Source organism: Chelon labrosus, assembly GCF_963514085.1.
Source record: "Chelon labrosus genome assembly, chromosome: 10".
NCBI lineage: Eukaryota > Metazoa > Chordata > Actinopteri > Mugiliformes > Mugilidae > Chelon > Chelon labrosus.
In genome coordinates this window covers 2,367,087-2,385,080 of record NC_140360.1, presented here as the reverse complement: position 1 = coordinate 2,385,080, position 17,994 = coordinate 2,367,087, and the positions used below count along the sequence as shown (strand labels likewise).

Here is a 17,994-nt window from a genome sequence, read left to right as displayed (position 1 = left end):
TGATATTTATAGTTTATTATTCAATGCGATAAGTTTTGCTAAACAAGACTTCCATTTTACTGTTATATTTGAAAGCTAAATAAACGATTGAGTAATTAAGAATTTAGTTATGTTTTAAATCGCCAACATACGTCACATCAAGCCGCCCTGCACTCTCCATATATTAGTTTATCCAGTCTTATGATTTATAACAAGAGAAAGTCGATATAAAACCTACTGCTTTATATTTAAAAAGAACAAAATTAGTAATTTACTTTTTCAGTTGTATTTGTAACCTGCCGCCTGACTTATATAAATACCGATAGTCTTAATTTTAAGTTTTATAATGTAATACGAGGGAAAATATATATGAAACATGACTATTCTACTGCTATATCTAAAAACCATCACACAGAACTGAAACCCACCTCAGCAGCCCCTTATAGTTTACTGATAAATTAATAGTTATGGTTTATAAGACAATAAAAATGTGTTTTTTTAGCTGTTAATGTGTACTGCTGATAATGCATACAGCAAACAAAGACATAGCAGCTGCTGTCATATCATTTTCTTCCCTCTTTGTATTTGTTTGTAGTTAAACATGTATTCTATTGCTAGTTTTATAACAGGAGGTTCCTGCCTGCCCTTCTTTGGAGTAAACACTGGAGGGTGCCATCCACCTCAGTAACCAGGTCACTGTGTGAACATGAATCTGGGGCACATGCATAAGGTCAAGTAGAGCAGTGGAGCAGTTAATACCGTCTTGGCACGACATTACATTTAACCTATATTAAGCTGTAGCCGACCAGACAGGCAGCCGTGTGTGTGTGTGTGTGTGTGTGTATGTGTGTGTGTGTGTGTGTGTGTTAAGGTGCTAATTTGATAATGTCAGAGGTGGCCTTGGTTTCTGTTGTACCGTTTTCAGTTTCTTCACAGAAGAACTCCTTCAGATCTTTCCTCTTGCTGTAGGACACAGTTATTCAGTAGTTGGCAGCACAATATAGACTCAACATTAAAACCATTTAACTGCCAGTGTCCCAAAAACAAAAACAAGGTTCAACTTAGAAACGATTTTATCTCCAAAAGTTTCTTTATTCTGGAAAAAAAAAAAACCTGTCACCAGGTTGGTTTAGTCCTGTAAAATGTCTCTGAGGTGACAGCGTGTTTTCTGACTGCAATACAGAATTGGAACTAGACTCCCTGGCCACTTCATTAGGTACACTAGTGAAAACAGTCTAATATAAGAGTCCTGCTCTAAATCTAGTCTTCATGAAGGTTCTGGTGTTCAGCATCAGTTTCAAATAACAGATAGACGTTAATTTAACTGGGTTTGGAGTATTATTGAACATAACACTATAACAGACTGAATTAGGATCCAGAGCAGGACTCTTACATTAGAATGCATTTTTCTACATTACTGTACCTAATGTTATGGCAAACATATAGAATTATCTCTGTGCATTTAACCCATTTGTACAAACAGAGTAGCGAGCACCAGCGGAGCAGTGGGCTAGCCATGCAAGGTGCACGAGGAGCAGTTTTCGGGGGTTATTGTGCCTTGCTCAAGGGTCGTCCAGCCGTGGACGTGGAGGGGATTCAAACCTACAGAGAGCCAAGTCCACAGCTTCCATCACCAGAATAAACACATCGATAGATTCATTAGAAGAGTCACGGAGGAGGCTTTAGTGCAGGACCGTCACATCAGAACACATTCACCGGTGTACCTAATGTTCTGTCAAGTGCTCGACCTCTCTCTATCCGTGTATTCAAACCGTCGTGTGTTTGCTCGTGTGTGTAATTAAGAGACGAGAGACAGGGTCCAGTTTTAAAAACTCTCTCAGTAACTCTATTTTCTGTATTAATGTACAACCGTTGAAAATTACAGCAAGTTCTTTTTTTTTTTTAATTATTTTTTTTTTGGTTCATTTTTTTTCCCATTTTTCTTCAGTTTTTTGTTTTTTTTTCAACGATCTAACTATGAACAGCCATTTTCCAGAAGAAGAAGAAAAAAAACAAACAAACAAGTGAACAACGTGAGCGGGAAAAAAATAAAAGAAAGAATGAAAGAGCAAAACAAAGAAGAGAAGGGGAGGAGGAGGAGGAGGAGGAGGAGGAGAAGAGCACGAGGTGACGAAGGGAGGAACAAATTAACGGCTGAGGTCTATTTTCTGCAGAGGAGTGTTTGAGCGTGTTCATGCCATGTCAGTGTCAGTGGGAGGAGGGTGGATGGATGAGATTACACCCGCCGCTTCAAAAACAACTCTCTCAGCTGATGGGCGGAGGTGCAAATAACGTGGGGCCACGTGGGGCCGGACCAGGAGTTCTACGAGGTCCAAAACCAAACAAACAAACAAAAGTAGGGTGCTTTTATTGTGAAAGGTTCCATCGTTTTTCTTTAGCATCTTATTCTGATTCAACATGGATCACACATGTAGGAAAAACAGGATTAGGTTTGATTTTGTTCGTTATGTCCAGTTACGTCTAAAGGAAATCAATCACAGGGGAGGAAACTAAATTTTGCATCGAGTCAAAAAGGACGAGGCTTTTTCAGAAACCCCCCAAATTTGACCTCCGTGATCAGGATCTGAAAGAGTTGGAACGAGTCGAGTGCGACGCTCCAGACGCCAAACGTGTAAATGAGGTGAAGAGGGAGGAAGGGAGGGGAGGGGGGTACAATCGTGCCATCCCGTGACTCTGCAGCGTTAATGGGAAGCAAGTGTAGAGAAGCAAAAGGAAAAAAGGAAAGGGGTATGAGTGCATCAAGGAAGGAAGGAAGGAAGGAAGGAAGGAAGGAAGGAAGGAAGGAAGGAAGGAAGGAAATGCTGGTGCTCTGGAGTCACGATGGCGCTTCAGGTGTCGTGGAAATCCTTCAGCAGCGTACGTCGCCTCTGTTCAGCGATGTGCATCTGATTCTCCAGATCCTGATAAAAACAACAACAGATAAATCATCACTTATTATTATTATTATTATTATTATTATTGTTATTGGTTGTTATATATTAATCTATCAACCTTTGTAATGTTCTGAGTGAACACAGTGAAATAAAACACACACCTCATTCAGGAAGTTATTTAAGATCAGATATCAGATCAGCTGATACTCAATATTAAAAGGAGGAGGATGAGATGGAGAAGAAGAAGGAGGAAGGAGAGGAAGGAGAGACGGAGGAGGAGGAGAAGAAGAAGAAAAAGGTGGAAGAAGAGGAGGGGGAGACAGGAGGAGAAGGAGAGAAGAAGAAAAAGAAGGACAAGTGATAGAGAGAGAGAGACAGAGATAGAGATAGAATCAATTTCATCTGGATAAGAAGAAGAAAGAGGAAGAGGAAGAAGATGAGTAAAAAGAAGAAGAACGAGGAGGAGGAGGAGAAGAAGGAGAACGAGGTACAAGGTGGAAGAGGAAGGAGTGTTGGAAGAAGAAGAGGAGTACGGAGAAGAAGAAGGAAGAAGATAAAAGAAGAGGAGGAGATGAAGTAGAACAACAACAATAAGAAGAAGAAGAAGAAAGAGGAGGAGAAGGAGGACAAGAAGGAGGAGGAGGTGGAAGAGGAGGAGAAGAAGAAGAAGACAAAGGAGGAAGAAGAGGAGGGGGAGACAGAGGAGGAGAAGGAGAGAAGAAGAAGAAAACGAAGGACAAGAAAGAGAAGAAGGAGGAGGAGAAGAAGAAGAGGAGGAAGAGGAGAACAATATTGATGAGGAGGAGCAAAAGAAATAGAAGAACAAGGACAAGGAAGAGGATGAGAAGAAGAGTAAGGCAGAGGAGAAGAAGGAGAAGAAGAAAAAGGAGGAGGAAGAGGAGGAGGACAAGAGGAATATTAATGAGGAGAAGCAGAAGAAGGAGAAAAGGGAGGACATGAAAACACTAAAAATAAAGAAACTCTCTGAATGAGAAGGTTTGTGAAAGTTTAAACACTGGATGAGGAGGAGGTCTTGCTCAAGAGCACCTCAGTGAGGAGTCAACCAGATACAGTCCTATCACTGAATATTCCTCCCTCCCTCCCCCCGTCCAGCATGGCTCTCTCACCCCTCTGTCGCTGGCGCTCAGCTCCCCCTCGCCTCCCACCACTCCTCTCTCGTAGGTGTCGGCTCGCTCCACCTTCCAGGACAGGTTCTCTATCTCCGCCTCCAGCTGGGCCTGCTGGTACTCGAACTGAAAGACACCAACGTCAAGACTCAGCTGAGAAAAGAAGATTTAAGATTCAATCAACGAGGAGGGAGGAGGGCGAGACACGATCAGCCACAACATTAAGACCACCATGTTCTCCTGCTAGACCTGGAGACCTGAACAATGATGAAGACCAAGAACATCCTGGTTCCTTGTGTTCTCCAGGTCAGATCCATCAGACCAGAACCACCTTCCTCCTCCAGATCTCTGTAGTCCAGCTCTGATCTTTCATCAGAGGTCAGAGATCAGGTCTTTCTCCTCTTCTACTTCATTTACTCTTCATCCTCAGCCTCCTTGGTCCATGACCCTGTCTCTACCTCCTCCTCCTCCTCCTCTTCCTTGTACCTCATCTTCCTCCTCTACTTCCTTTTCTTCTTCCTCTTCTCTTCATCCTCAGCCTCCTTGGTCCATGACCCTGTCTCTACCTCCTCCTCCTCCTCCCCCCCTTCTCTTCCTCCTCCTCTTCTTCTTCCTTGTACCTAATCCTCCTCCTCTACTTCCTTTTCTTCTTCTTCCTCCTCCTCGGTCCATGACCCTGTCTCTACCTCCTCTTCCTCCACTTCCCTACATCTCATCCCCCTCCTCCTCTTCCTTTGACCATTGTTGCAAGAGCTGTAGTTCTGGAGATGTTCTGACCCAGTCGTCTAACTCTCTCATATCCTTCGTCCGCTTGGACCCTTAATGTCCATGGGGGTCATAATGTTATGGCTGATCAGCTGTGGATCACTGTGACTCACCAGTTTCTTGCGAGGACCAGACTCCATGTAATAGGCGTAAGGGTAGGTGTACTGCAGCGTGTAGCGACACTGGAAACAGAGAGACACGAATAAGAAACGGCAGCGTGGACAGTGGGACTGGTCTAATGAGACAGGAAGTAGAAAGACACCACAGGACAGAGACAGAGAGATAGGGACCGAAAGAGATAGAGACAGAGACAGACAGAGATGGGTAGGGACAGACAGAGATAGGGACAGATAGAGATAGAGACAGACAGGAATAGAGACAGACAGAGATAGAGATAGAGACAGACAGAGATAGAGACAGACAGAAATAGAGACAGACAGAGATAGAGATAGAGACAGACAGAGATAGAGACAGACAGAGATAGAGACAGACAGAAATAGAGACAGACAGAGATAGAGATAGAGACAGACAGAGATGGGTAGGGACAGACAGAGATAGAGACAGACAGAGATAGAGACAGATAGAGATAGAGACAGACAGGAATAGAGACAGACAGGAATAGAGACAGACAGAGATAGAGATAGAGACAGACAGAAATAGAGACAGACAGAGACAGAGATAGAGACAGACAGAGATAGAGACAGACAGAGATAGAGACAGACAGAAATAGAGACAGACAGAGATAGAGATAGAGACAGACAGAGATGGGTAGGGACAGACAGAGATAGAGACAGATAGAGATAGAGACAGATAGAGATAGAGACAGACAGGAATAGAGACAGACAGAGATAGAGATAGAGACAGACAGAAATAGAGACAGAGATAGAGACAGACAGAATAGAGATATAGACAGACAGAGCTCGAGACAGAGATAGAGACAGACAGAGACAGATAGAGATAGGGACAGAGAGATAGAATCAATTTCATCTGGATAAGAAGAAGAAAGAGGAAGAGGAAGAAGTAGTATTGGAGGAAGAAGAAGAGTGAGGAGGAGGAGAAGAACAAAAAGAAGAAGAAGGAGAAGGAGGAAGAGGAGTTACAAGGAGGAAGAGGAAGAAAAAATGTTGGAGGAAGAAAATGAGTAAAAAGGAGAAGAACAAGGAGAAGGTGGAGAAGAACAGAGGTGGAGGGAGAGGAGGAGGAGGAAGAAGCTAAAAGAAGAGGAGATGAAGTAGAACAACAACAATAAGAAGGAGAAGAAGAAAGAGGAGGAGGATGAGAGGGAGGGGAAGAATAATGAGGAAGAGGAAGAAGAATGGGGAGATGGAGGACAAAAAGAAGAAGAGGAGGAGGAAGAGCTTGTTTTCTATCCGTCTTGGTCGGCTAGCACTTTGATGCTAGTTAGCTTAGCTACAGCAACATTAGCATCCTAATTAACCTGGTGTCATCACATTCAACTATTTATAATCTGGTGACTCGTTCTTTTTATTTCATGATGAAGTGTTTTAACTGACACATACTCGTAAACAAATCCAGCTTCACGCTGCTCAGACGACGTCTATAATTATAACTGTTGTGACTTCCTGGTTTATTGGAAGCTTTCTAAAATAAATCCTAAATAAATGATGTCTTCATGTCCCCTGAGTCCCAGACGTCTGCTGGCCCAGCTCAACGGTACCTTAGCCAGTAGCTTTGCAGCGTTATGCAGGTACTGCCAGTCGATCCAGGTTCCCAGGTTGTTCATTACTCTCTCTTGGATCTTCTCCTGGATCCTCTGGTACGTCTGAGCCTCCAGCTGCAGAGACTTGTTGTGATTCTCCCACTGGCAGATGAAATATAAATATAAATGAAGTTTGTGATGCTGTAAAACTGCACTGAATTAAACCCTAATGTTATTTAATCTAGAACACTGACTACAATATAAAAATATTAGGAACATGTGTCAGAACAAAACAACACAATTCAATAGTACAACAAAGCAGAGCCTCCACAATGAAAACAACCCTGCTTTAAGTTTAGTTTCTAAATCAGATTAACTCCATCAGTCTCAACATTTGAATATAAAAGAAAACAAAAATATTCTGTGTGTGTGCACGAGAAGAGGAAGGAAATAAAAACACTCAGCCAAGAACTCACCCTCTCAAAATAGAAGAGGTATTTCTTGAGGGCCTCTCTGGCCTGAGCCTGCTGGCTCTGGTTGACTATATCTGGGTTTTCTTTGTAGCGGCTGCACTCATAGTATTCACTGCCATGAGTCTTCCAGTCTCCGAGACACATCCAGCAGAAGTCTATCAGGAGAAAGAAAAAAACACTCATTGAGAAACGACACTCACCCAACAAGTCCAGTCAAACTCGGTTCTTTGACTTAAAACATAGTCTGTATATAAATATGGACAACACGTCTCCACTTCCTCTCATTAGTCAAACTGATGCTATTTTCCTGAGGACATGGGCGGTGCCATCTTGTGAGTTTGGAGCCAGAGTCTGATCAGTGCGGTCTGAGGGCGGAGCCACGTGGAGCCGTGATATCGAAGCCCCGCCCACTTCCTCCAGACTCACTCATGTTTTAGTTTAATTAACACTACGCTCTGCTCTACCTCCATCAGTTACAAGGAGATGATGGATTATACACTGGACCTTTTTACTACTCTCACAACCGTTTTACGGCACGGTTGGCATGGCAACTGGTAGTCGCCATTACGTCACATCCTGTTTCTATAGCGTCAAATAACTAAAACGAAACTTATCCAAAAAATTGACACTTTAACACGAATCAACATTATATTAACTACCTAAAATGACAGAAACCATCCTTGAAAAAAAATTTATTTTAGTGTTTTAGTTTAGCCAAAGCCCCGCCCACTAACATGGAGATTATGACCTATACTGCAGCCAGCCACCAGGGGGAGCTCTACTTGCTTTAGCCATCTTTATACAGTCTATGGTTGAGACGAGTTACTTACCGTGTTTGCACTTGGAACATTGCTGAAACAAAGAAAGAAAAATTAACTGTCAAAAACAGAAACCTGATTTAAAAACAAAAACAACCTTGAAAGTCCTTGATTTAACAGACACACAAAAAAATAACAACAGGTAACACAGTATCTAACGGTACGGGAGAGATTCAATCGAGGACATCAGTTCTCAGGATGTTAATATTATTCTCAGCATTTCCTGTTTTCTAGGAAAGCGTCGGCTCTGACTCACCATGTGATTGCACCCTCCGTTCTTCTCAATGCAGATATTGCACTTAGGACACTAGAGGAGAGAAACACACACACAACTCTTAACTTCCCCTTTTTCGGTTGGCACAGTTTTATTTACGGGTGTTACTTTATTTACGCGTGCACGCGTCCAACGTACATCTTTAGTGTGTGCGCTGATGTAGTTCGCAGTCTCCGAGTCGTCCGCACATTTGGTCAGCCATTTCCGAATCGTTGCGCAGTCTGTGGGAGCGTGGTACATCTGACGGCATTTAAAACTGAGGGAGACACCAGAACCACAGATAATCAGTAGTTTAGACAGGGAAGTAACAGAGGAAGAGGAGGAGGAGGAGGAGGAGGAGGAGGAGGAGGAGGAGAAAGAGAAGAAGAAGGAGAAAGAGGAGGAGGAGGAGGAGGAGAAAGAGAAGGAGGAGGAGGAGGAGAAAGAGAAGAAGAAGGTGGAGGAGGAGGAGGAGAAAGAGAAGAAGGATGAGAAGGATGAGGAGGAGGAGGAGGAGGAGGAGGAGGAGAAGGAGGAGAAGAACGAGGAGGAGGAGGAGGAGAAAGAGAAGGAGGAGGAGGAGGAGAAGGAGAAGAAGAAGGAGGAGAAGAAGAAGGAGGAGGAGGACAAGAAGAGGATGAGAAGGAGGAAAAAGAAGGATGAGAAGGAGAAGGGGAAGAAGGACGAGAAGAAGATGGAGAAGGACGAGAAGAAGGACGAGAAGAGAAAGGACGAGAAGAAGATGGAGAAGAAGAATGAGAAGGAGGACGAGAAGAGAAGGACGAGAAGAGGATGAGAAGGACGAGAAGAAAAAGAAGGATGAGAAGAGGAACGACGAGAAGAGGAAGAAGGACGAGAAGAAGATGGAGAAGAGGAAGAAGGACAAGAAGACGAAGAAGGACCAGAAGAAAGACGAGAAGAGAAAGAGGAAGGATTAGAAGAAGGACGAGAAGAAGAAGAAAATATTTTGTATTTGTGCACGAAAGAAGGATTTAATTTACTCAAACTCAAATATTTACTTAAAATATAAAATAAAACACTTCTTGTGAAATCTCTTGGACTGATTTAAAGAAGACAGATCACTAGCTGCGTGTCCTACCAGAAGACTTCACTGCAGCGGCTGCACTGGACCCTCCGAGCCCGAGGCTCCTGCACTTTGATGACAATGGGACAGTCTGCACCGGGACACAACTGCAACTGGAAGTGACTCTGCAGAACGGAAACAACAAACACATGTTAGACCAAACTTCTACTGGAAAATGTTTTAATCAACATCTTAGCTGCTAAGAAATCTCCCTGCTCAGTTACATAGACAATTCTAAAACCAGTGCACGTTGCTGAGACTCTATTCTAGATTAGATTAGCTCCTGTTTTACAGAAATCCAATTTTCTTCTGCAAAAATCACAAACACTTTAGCAGGAATGTAGCGTTGAGAACATGTCAGGACTGTTAAAGCATGAAATATAGTTATGGAAACACCCTAAACGTTTATTTATAACTTGAAAAGGGCTGTCGACAACTAATCGCATGAGCTCCACAACTAAATAACTAAATTGACAAAATTAAATTGCAAATCTCGTCAGGTGAGACCAGCCTCGCCAAGTAGCGTTTTAAATAATTGTTAAATAATTGAAATTCCAAGAAATCTGAAGAATGAAACACATTTTCTAATTATCAGAGGCTGTAAATAGATTAAAATATCGCAATTAATCACATGATTTCCATAGTTAACGCAACTTAACTGCACATTTTTCAGATTCTTCATCTTCTCCATTGTGTTTTTAGCAGTTTTGATGCTACAGAGCGTTTTACTGCCCCCTGCTGGGTAAACTTAGTTTTAGTACGACTGCACTTCAGGTTCTGATTGCTTTCCACAGCGTTAAAATTGTGCCGTTAAAAGGAACTGCGCATTAAATTTGAGAATCCTAAATTTGGTCATTTTAGATGATACCCAGCTGGTGACACTTCAGTTTTAATAGTGTTCATAGAAGACGAAATGATTCACGATCAAAGCGTCACAAACCTCGACGTGGTCTCTGAAGAGGTAGCGTCTGTATTTGTCCTTCAGCTCCTCTCCTGGCAGCAGTGGCAGGACAAAGTCTTCTGGCATCTGCAGGGAACAGTCCTGAGCCATACACGAGATACCTGGAAACGGGAGTCGATACGTGAGAGGAGCAACAGAGGAAACGCATTTAACATTTAAATCATAACTCATGTGGGGCGGCAGGAGTTTGTTTAGTGTACGTGGACTGGTTTCTAGAGTTACCGTGACCCAGAAACTGGACTGTGATCGTCATAGACTTGTCCTTCACGCAACTAACAGAGACGCTTATCAGACTCTGAAGGACGAGGCTGTTAAAAGGCAGCACACGCCGCTCCACTACAGAAGAGAGTCGCAAACTGTACACAGACACAAAAACATTGCTCAATAACTTCATGTTCACGCCCACACGCCCATCTGCTATCCTGCTGACACACACGCTCTGATCATCCCGAGGCTGCCGCTGGTAAACTTTACACCAGATGGGAGTCGTCCAAACTTCTCAGTACGCCCCCTTTGTCTTTAACGTCAAAACAAATCTGAGGATCTTACACTGGGGCTGCAACAAACGATGAGTAGTTGATTTATTCTTGGCTTAACCACTAAAAACAGAACTTTTCCAAGAAGTATAACTTATATTTTACTATATTCTGTCATTAATTAGCATACGATGAGTCTGATTTAGTGACTTGGGCTGATTGTAAACGGTAAAGTCATGTGTGAGAGCCACCATTCATACTAACATTAAACCAACAGTCGTGTCTATGTGAGAGGAAACACAGCAGACACAGGAGACGCCACATAGAAAGAGCCCAGCAGGCTAGCAGCTTAGAACCAACAACCTTCAGGCTGTGATGCTAACCACAGCTGAAAGGCTGCTTACAACCATTTAGAGCTCAAATACTGATTTATAAAGTTCTCAGATCAATTACACTACATCCTTTCGTTAGACATCTCTGTTTTTAAACGACAGATTTTGCAAGATCGAAGCTCCAGCCCCCGAGAGCTGATTGGATTTAAAAAGTCTGACGACGAAGAAGAGCTGCACAAAAAGCAAAGACATATGAAAGATGAAACTAGAGGGAAAATATCGTGGAAATACCACAAATCTCTGGAACCAATGACAACATTAGTTTTGTGAAAGTATCTTGAAACAGAAATCTGTCTGTGCAATATATTTAATATTTATTATGGTCTAGTGCATGTTGTAGAGTATTTTATTTGATGCATGTTTATATTTTATTCTCCTTAAAAGCATCGCTGTGATGGTATTTTTGTTGTACGCTGCTATTCTCCTTCTATCCGTTTTTATGAATCAAAAGCGAATCTTTCAAATATCAATCTATCCTTTTAAAACTCAGCTCTAATGTCCACAAACATCCATAAATAAATTTCAAACAGGATCAGAGGCTGAATCGTCGATGACTAAAACACACAAACAGATACGAGAAGCAGACCTCTGGGAGCGCTGATCCTACAAACTGTGACTCACTCGCTCTAACGCCAGCTCTGATGATTACACACACACAGACACACACACATCTAACACATCTAACACAACGCATCGGCACTCACCCACTCCCAGGCCATCTTTGACCAGGACGGTGCAGTGCTGCTCCCAGCATGCTTTGCAGAAGGAGTGCTGGCAGGGCAGTGCCAGAAGGGAGTCTCTCCGGACGACCTGTAGACAAACACCGCACTGGAGGGACTGAGGGGCCTGGGACACAAAAACACAGAAGTCATCAACACATTGGTCTGCAGACCGACCAACCAGAGGGCTCCTACTACGGGTACAATGGTTGTTAACGTACTTTAAATTAGACAAACTAATCTAGAGGGTGACAGGAAGGTGGCATCAAGAGCGACGATATCCAGAACACAACCTTGGAGTGTTTGGTTTGGATTCTCTCCCTGGGAACTGATTATGCTCCAAACAAAGATCTGAGGGGGCAGTCTAATCGTCTGGGAGCGGGGCTTTATGTGGTGATGAACTGAAGAGTAACGGTACTCATACTCGTCATCAGCTGAATTAGTTTACAACTAAATGTCTCTGACTGGTTGGAGGACGATCAAATTGTGTGCAGAGGTTTGTTTTTTGCCTACGCCACCTATACTGAACGACGTTAAAAGCATTTCTGTAGCTAAGCTAACTAGCATCAACAGCTAAGTGCTAGCCTGGCAAGCCAGATAGAAGTCAGTAACACAGAACAGGCTCAACATCCTGATCCTGTGGATGAAGAGGAACAGGAGCCAGATCTAGTCAGATAAGGGGTACGACACGTTGAGGCTTCTCAGTAGCATTTACAGACGTAGCTGTTAACTATGAGGTTAAATAATCTAATCTAATCCAACGACGGAGGGTCAGACACTCACAGTGACTGATCTGCAGGTGCTGCTGGGCTGGACCAGAGCGTCCGATAAGACCAGAGACGAGTTGGACTTATATCTGTGGGGAAAAATCAAAAGACGGGAAATAAGTTACTGAACAAAAACAGTATCATGAGGTAGAGACCATGAGGAGGAGGAAGGAAGTAGCACAAACAAAAAAAATAAGTGACAGAGCTGAGAATAAACGAGGGTAAATATGGTTCTGATCACATTTAACCTCCTTCCTTTTGGTCGTATGAACACACAACGAGTCCTGGGTCACATTAAAGACCACCTACGTAAGCGGAGTTCTGTCTCACTAATTTAAAAAACAAACACACAACAGCCTACAACAGTTCTTTAGCAACAAGAGCCAGAGCTCCACTTATAATCTTGAGCTTTTTGTGGGTCTCTAAAACAACTAACGAGATAAACTAACCAATTATAACTTTACAGCTAGTTCTAAAATATGAATCATGACGCGCACACAACAAACAGCAACTTAAAGCTGGACAGGATGGATGTTAATGCAACGTCAGTATGAGACCTTGGGGAGTTTTACAGCTAATGAAAAAGGAAAGACTGCAAGAATGACGAGACAGGAGACAGGAGACGAAGGTAGACGTACCTGTCCAGTATTTGTGAAACCTGCCAGTGAAAATGCACCAGGATCAGTTTTGCTACTGCTGGTAAAACCTGTGAGAGGAAGAGACAGAACGACAGACGGATCAGAGATAAGTGTTCAACTTGTCTGTAGTGAGAAAGTGAGGAATAATAATCCTGATTAAGTTTCTTTGTCCCTTCATAAAAGGCTTTAGTTCTCTTCCTTGTCTTCTCCTAAATGTGAATCCAATAAACACAGCTGAGTCCAGTCGCATCTAGTCAGTGACTAGTGTAATGTGGATGGAACAACAACAAACACTGAACGTTTAAAAGAAGAAGAGAAAAGTTTCCTGGAGACAGCGTCAAGGAGAAACATCTTCCAGAGAGGGTTAGGGAGTTTATGGCAGCGTTGGATGACCAGAACATTTCTGGAGTAGAGAACACAAGGTACCAGCTACCCTCTCCACACTACATTAACTTTGACTGAAAGATTTATTGGACTGAATCCAGTCCACTCTAGGAGAAGACAAGGAAGACAAGGACAGACTTTAGGAAGACACAGGAGACCAACTCTAGGAGAAGACAAGGAAGACAAGGACAGACTCTAGGAAGCTATAGGAGACCAACTCTAGGAGAAGACAAGAAAGACAAGGACAGACTTTAGGAAGACACAGGAGACCAACTCTAGGAGAAGACAAGGAAGACAAGGACAGACTTTAGGAAGACACAGGAGACCAACTCTAGGAGAAGACAAGGAAGACAAGGACAGACTTTAGGAAGACACAGGAGACCAACTCTAGGAGAAGACAAGGACAGACTTTAGGAAGACACAGGAGACCAACTCTAGGAGAAGACAAGGAAGACAAGGACAGACTTTAGGAAGACACAGGAGACCAACTCTAGGAGAAGACAAGGACAGACTTTAGGAACCTACAGGAGACCAACTCTAGGAGAAGACAAGGAAGACAAGGACAGACTTTAGGAAGCTACAGGAGACCAACTCTAGGAGAAGACAAGGAAGACAAGGACAGACTTTAGGACGCTACAGGAGACCAACTCTAGGAGAAGACAAGGACAGACTTTAGGAAGACACAGGAGACCAACTCTAGGAGAAGACAAGGACAGACTTTAGGAACCTACAGGAGACCAACTCTAGGAGAAGACAAGGAAGACAAGGACAGACTTTAGGAAGCTACAGGAGACCAACTCTAGGAGAAGACAAGGAAGACAAGGACAGACTTTAGGAAGCTACAGGAGACCAACTCTAGGAGAAGACAAGGAAGACAAGGACAGACTTTAGGAAGACACAGGAGACCAACTCTAGGAGAAGACAAGGACAGACTTTAGGAACCTACAGGAGACCAACTCTAGGAGAAGACAAGGAAGACAAGGACAGACTTTAGGAAGCTACAGGAGACCAACTCTAGGAGAAGACAAGGAAGACAAGGACAGACTTTAGGAAGACACAGGAGACCAACTCTAGGAGAAGACAAGGACAGACTTTAGGAAGACACAGGAGACCAACTCTAGGAGAAGACAAGGAAGACAAGGACAGACTTTAGGAAGACACAGGAGACCAACTCTAGGAGAAGACAAGGACAGACTTTAGGAACCTACAGGAGACCAACTCTAGGAGAAGACAAGGAAGACAAGGACAGACTTTAGGAAGCTACAGGAGACCAACTCTAGGAGAAGACAAGGAAGACAAGGACAGACTTTAGGACGCTACAGGAGACCAACTCTAGGAGAAGACAAGGACAGACTTTAGGAAGACACAGGAGACCAACTCTAGGAGAAGACAAGGACAGACTTTAGGAACCTACAGGAGACCAACTCTAGGAGAAGACAAGGAAGACAAGGACAGACTTTAGGAAGCTACAGGACACCACCTCTAGGAGAAGACAAGGACAGACTTTAGGAAGACACAGGAGACCACCTCTAGGACATTTGGGACCAGATGTGGACGTCTCACCTTCAGCGCAGCAGCCACAGTGTTAACCTCCTCTATCAACACCCGCTGACTCTCTTTGTAGGTCAGACAGGTGAACTGATATTCTTCGGGGTCAAACGAGTCGGCGCCCTGCTGCTCCACGTCGCTGGCCACGCCGTCGTAGTAGCCCGCGATGTCGCCCTGATCCTCCTCCTCCTCTCCTCCGTCGTCGTCATCCTCCTCCTCTTCTTCAGAGTTCACGCCAAAGTCTTCCTCGTTGCTGTCCGACGCCTGGCTGTTCATGTCCACAGACATCCAGTCGATCGACTCGAGTCGCCCCCCGGACAGGTAGACGGCCGCGCCTACCTGTCGGTTCCCGGCAGCGGTCCCCGATTAGCTCTACTGAAGCTCCGCCCGCACCACCGACCCTCCTTGCTGCCGCCGCCGACGCCGCCGCCGCCTCGTGTCACTGTTCAGAGTCTTCCTGCCTTCCAGTCTGTCTGAGCGCGCTCAGCAGCAGCGGAAGAAGCAGAAGAAGTCGCACTCCCCGTCACTCATTTGGAAAGCTGGTTACAGGACGGTCTGTGGGGGACAAACGGAGGAGAGAGAGGGGACGGAAAATGATTCTGATTAGTTTCTTTACGTGCAATTCTTAAGGTAAATACATCAATCAGCTCTAAAATGAGACATGAACAACGCCGTCATCAAGGTTTATGTTAGAAGCACGAAAAACGGACGAGTGGAAAGAGTTTGTCGAGGCTAGACGTCTGGCTCAGAGCATCTACATCTCTGCGCCGACCAGAAACCAGCACCACGTGATTCTAAGTAAAGGGGATGACACTGGTTATCTTGTTATCACGCCTCCTTGTCAGTGGGCGGGGGAACAAGCCGAACATTTTGCAAGAACGATCTTCAAGCGGAAGGATTCGAGGAAGACCTTCACAAAGCTAGAAAGGCTGTGCGTCTCGTCTCTTTTCACTCCTTCGTGTTTTCATTTCTCTCTCTCTTCTCATTTGTTGCAGAAATTTATTTTTTTTCCATCTGCAGTTCTGTGACCCCGCTGTGACTGAAACCACCAAACCACACACGTACGTGTTCTATCAATCAATCACTTGATCTATGAAACGAACAGCGCAGCAAAAAAAAAAAAACCTTTATATTGTGTAAAACAATTTTAGCTGACGATGCTGTAAAGAACAAATCTGATATTGAGTTGGAGGCAAATTGGGAAGTAACAAAACGGGAACAAGGCTTGCCTGAGTTGGACTGAAACACATAAACATGTTGTCGATGCATTAGGGCTGATATCAGAAGATCACCTGGACTAGTTTTATTAAAAACAGACAATTCAATAAGCCTCCAAAATGAAAACACAGGTGAACCAGTCGCTCTTAGCTATTTAAAACTAATGCTGGACACTAGAACCTTCACAGAACTAAAGTACTAGTGTGGTGTACTCTTTAGATGAGGATCCCTCAGTGAGCTTTACACCGACATGTGATTTGAGTCCCACTACAGGCAGCTCACACGGGATCAAACACGTTTCCTGGCGCAGGGCTACAAATGTGACTTCGCAAATATCCACCTGGACTGAACAACAAGGTTTAACCCGGGGGGAAGGAAGCCTGCCAGCCCGCCAGCCCGCCGACAGACGAGGGCTCGCATTCCGCCCGATCCGGGTTAAAAATAGGCAGCGAATTGGGTGACACACATCCCGCTAGGCTAATGTATTACAGCGACTCAGCACGCGTTTGATAACAGGTCTTGGGAGCGAGAGAAGGGGGGGAGGGAGGGGAGAGAGGAGAGGGTAGACGAGGGGGGGGTGTTAGGGACGAGATTAAAGCAAAGGAAAAACCGCTTTGTTATCGCAGGACTCCGGCGTTTCACTTCTTAAGAAGCCGAGAAGTCAAGAGCCACAGAGCGGCGGCTGGCTAATTTACCGTTAGCCGGATTAGCTTCCTGGCTAGCTGTGAGTTAGCGGCTTTGCTAACCCCACGACTACGATACAGTTAAGACTATTCCTGAAACCGTTCAGGAATAAAAGCGAACCATTTCCTTCTACGATAAAAAACACAAACTAAAATAACTGACAACATATGAGCCGACTAGGTATCCACCCCCCTTCTCCTTCCTCCTCCGCCTCCTCCGCCTCCTGCCCGCTCTGCCTCCGCCTCTCGCCTACTCGAGTCCGGGGCTTGAGATGTAAACAAGGCCCCGCGGAGCTCGGGGTGGGGTAAACCCGTACATTTAAACAACCGCCGCGTCCGTTGGCACCGTTCACGGCCCGCTGCGTTTACCTCTCGGAGAAGAGTCGGCTCGGCCCACGGTGACAACCAGGAGTGGAGGTTTTTTTTTGAGTGGGGGGGGGAAATCCACAGAGCGATGTGCACTCTGAGCTCGGCTACAGGCGGAAGTTGGACTGGGCGACGGAGGTGCTTATCAATGACGTCACGTCCGGGTTCCTCGCTCTCCCTCTCTCCCCCCTCCCTCTCTCTCTCTCTCCCTCTGCCAGGAAAGATGCAGCACTTAGTTTCACCTCATGCATCAGTGCCAGGGTCCATTTATAGGCTACCTGGGCAGCGTTACAAGGAGGAGAGGCACTCATTCTGTTCTGCGCACGCGCACAATGTGTTTATTTATTCATATGTCGTGTCAGCAACAATCCAACTTGTGCACGAGACAGAAAAAGTGAGAGAAGAGAAGGGAGGAGAGGTTGTTATTTTATTTGGATGAAGCTTCACAGATCAGAAACACACAGTTGTGGGTTTAAACATTTTAAAGCCTAAAGGCAAAGGGAGAAGAGGTAGTAGCTGTAGTCGCTGCAGTGTGTTGGAGTTTGACATTTTTACACTTGTACCACATAATCCGAAGAAGATAAAGATTGTAAACCCACTGGGTGTTTCCTATAAAATGTTTGTGTCCTGACGATCTATAAGACTAAATGACTCTGCAGGTATAGCAGCTTTACAGCTCGAGGTACTTTAGCTGTAAAAGGATGCTTCCATAAACAATGCATTACCCTCTGTGGGCTTCTAAGAAGCGTCTGAGAGCAGCAGAGAGCTGGTAATTGGTCTGAAACTGCT

The 17,994-nt window shown here is 44.5% G+C and overlaps 1 protein-coding gene across 2 annotated transcripts; it reads right to left on the bottom strand.

Moving 5' to 3' along the window:
• Window positions 1–1,797: 1,797 nt before the first annotated feature.
• On the bottom strand, window positions 1,798–17,325 carry arih2 (ariadne homolog 2). Of its 2 annotated transcripts, none has more exons than XM_084553805.1 (15): window positions 17,209–17,325; window positions 14,954–15,493; window positions 13,007–13,074; window positions 12,385–12,457; window positions 11,587–11,728; window positions 9,994–10,115; window positions 9,069–9,178; window positions 8,129–8,246; window positions 7,973–8,023; window positions 7,729–7,750; window positions 6,902–7,053; window positions 6,444–6,587; window positions 4,879–4,947; window positions 4,001–4,153; window positions 1,798–2,900 (listed from the first exon to the last, which is right to left on the bottom strand). In XM_084553805.1, the coding sequence occupies exons 2-15, from the start codon at window positions 15,224–15,226 to the stop codon at window positions 2,829–2,831; spliced, it is 1,569 nt and encodes a 522-aa protein (XP_084409931.1). In that variant the 5' UTR covers window positions 15,227–15,493; window positions 17,209–17,325; the 3' UTR covers window positions 1,798–2,828. The 2 variants fall into 2 exon arrangements, with proteins under 2 accessions (XP_084409931.1, XP_084409932.1); XM_084553806.1 differs by having other exon boundaries at window positions 4,001–4,126.
• Between the last annotated feature and the right edge of the window lie 669 nt (window positions 17,326–17,994).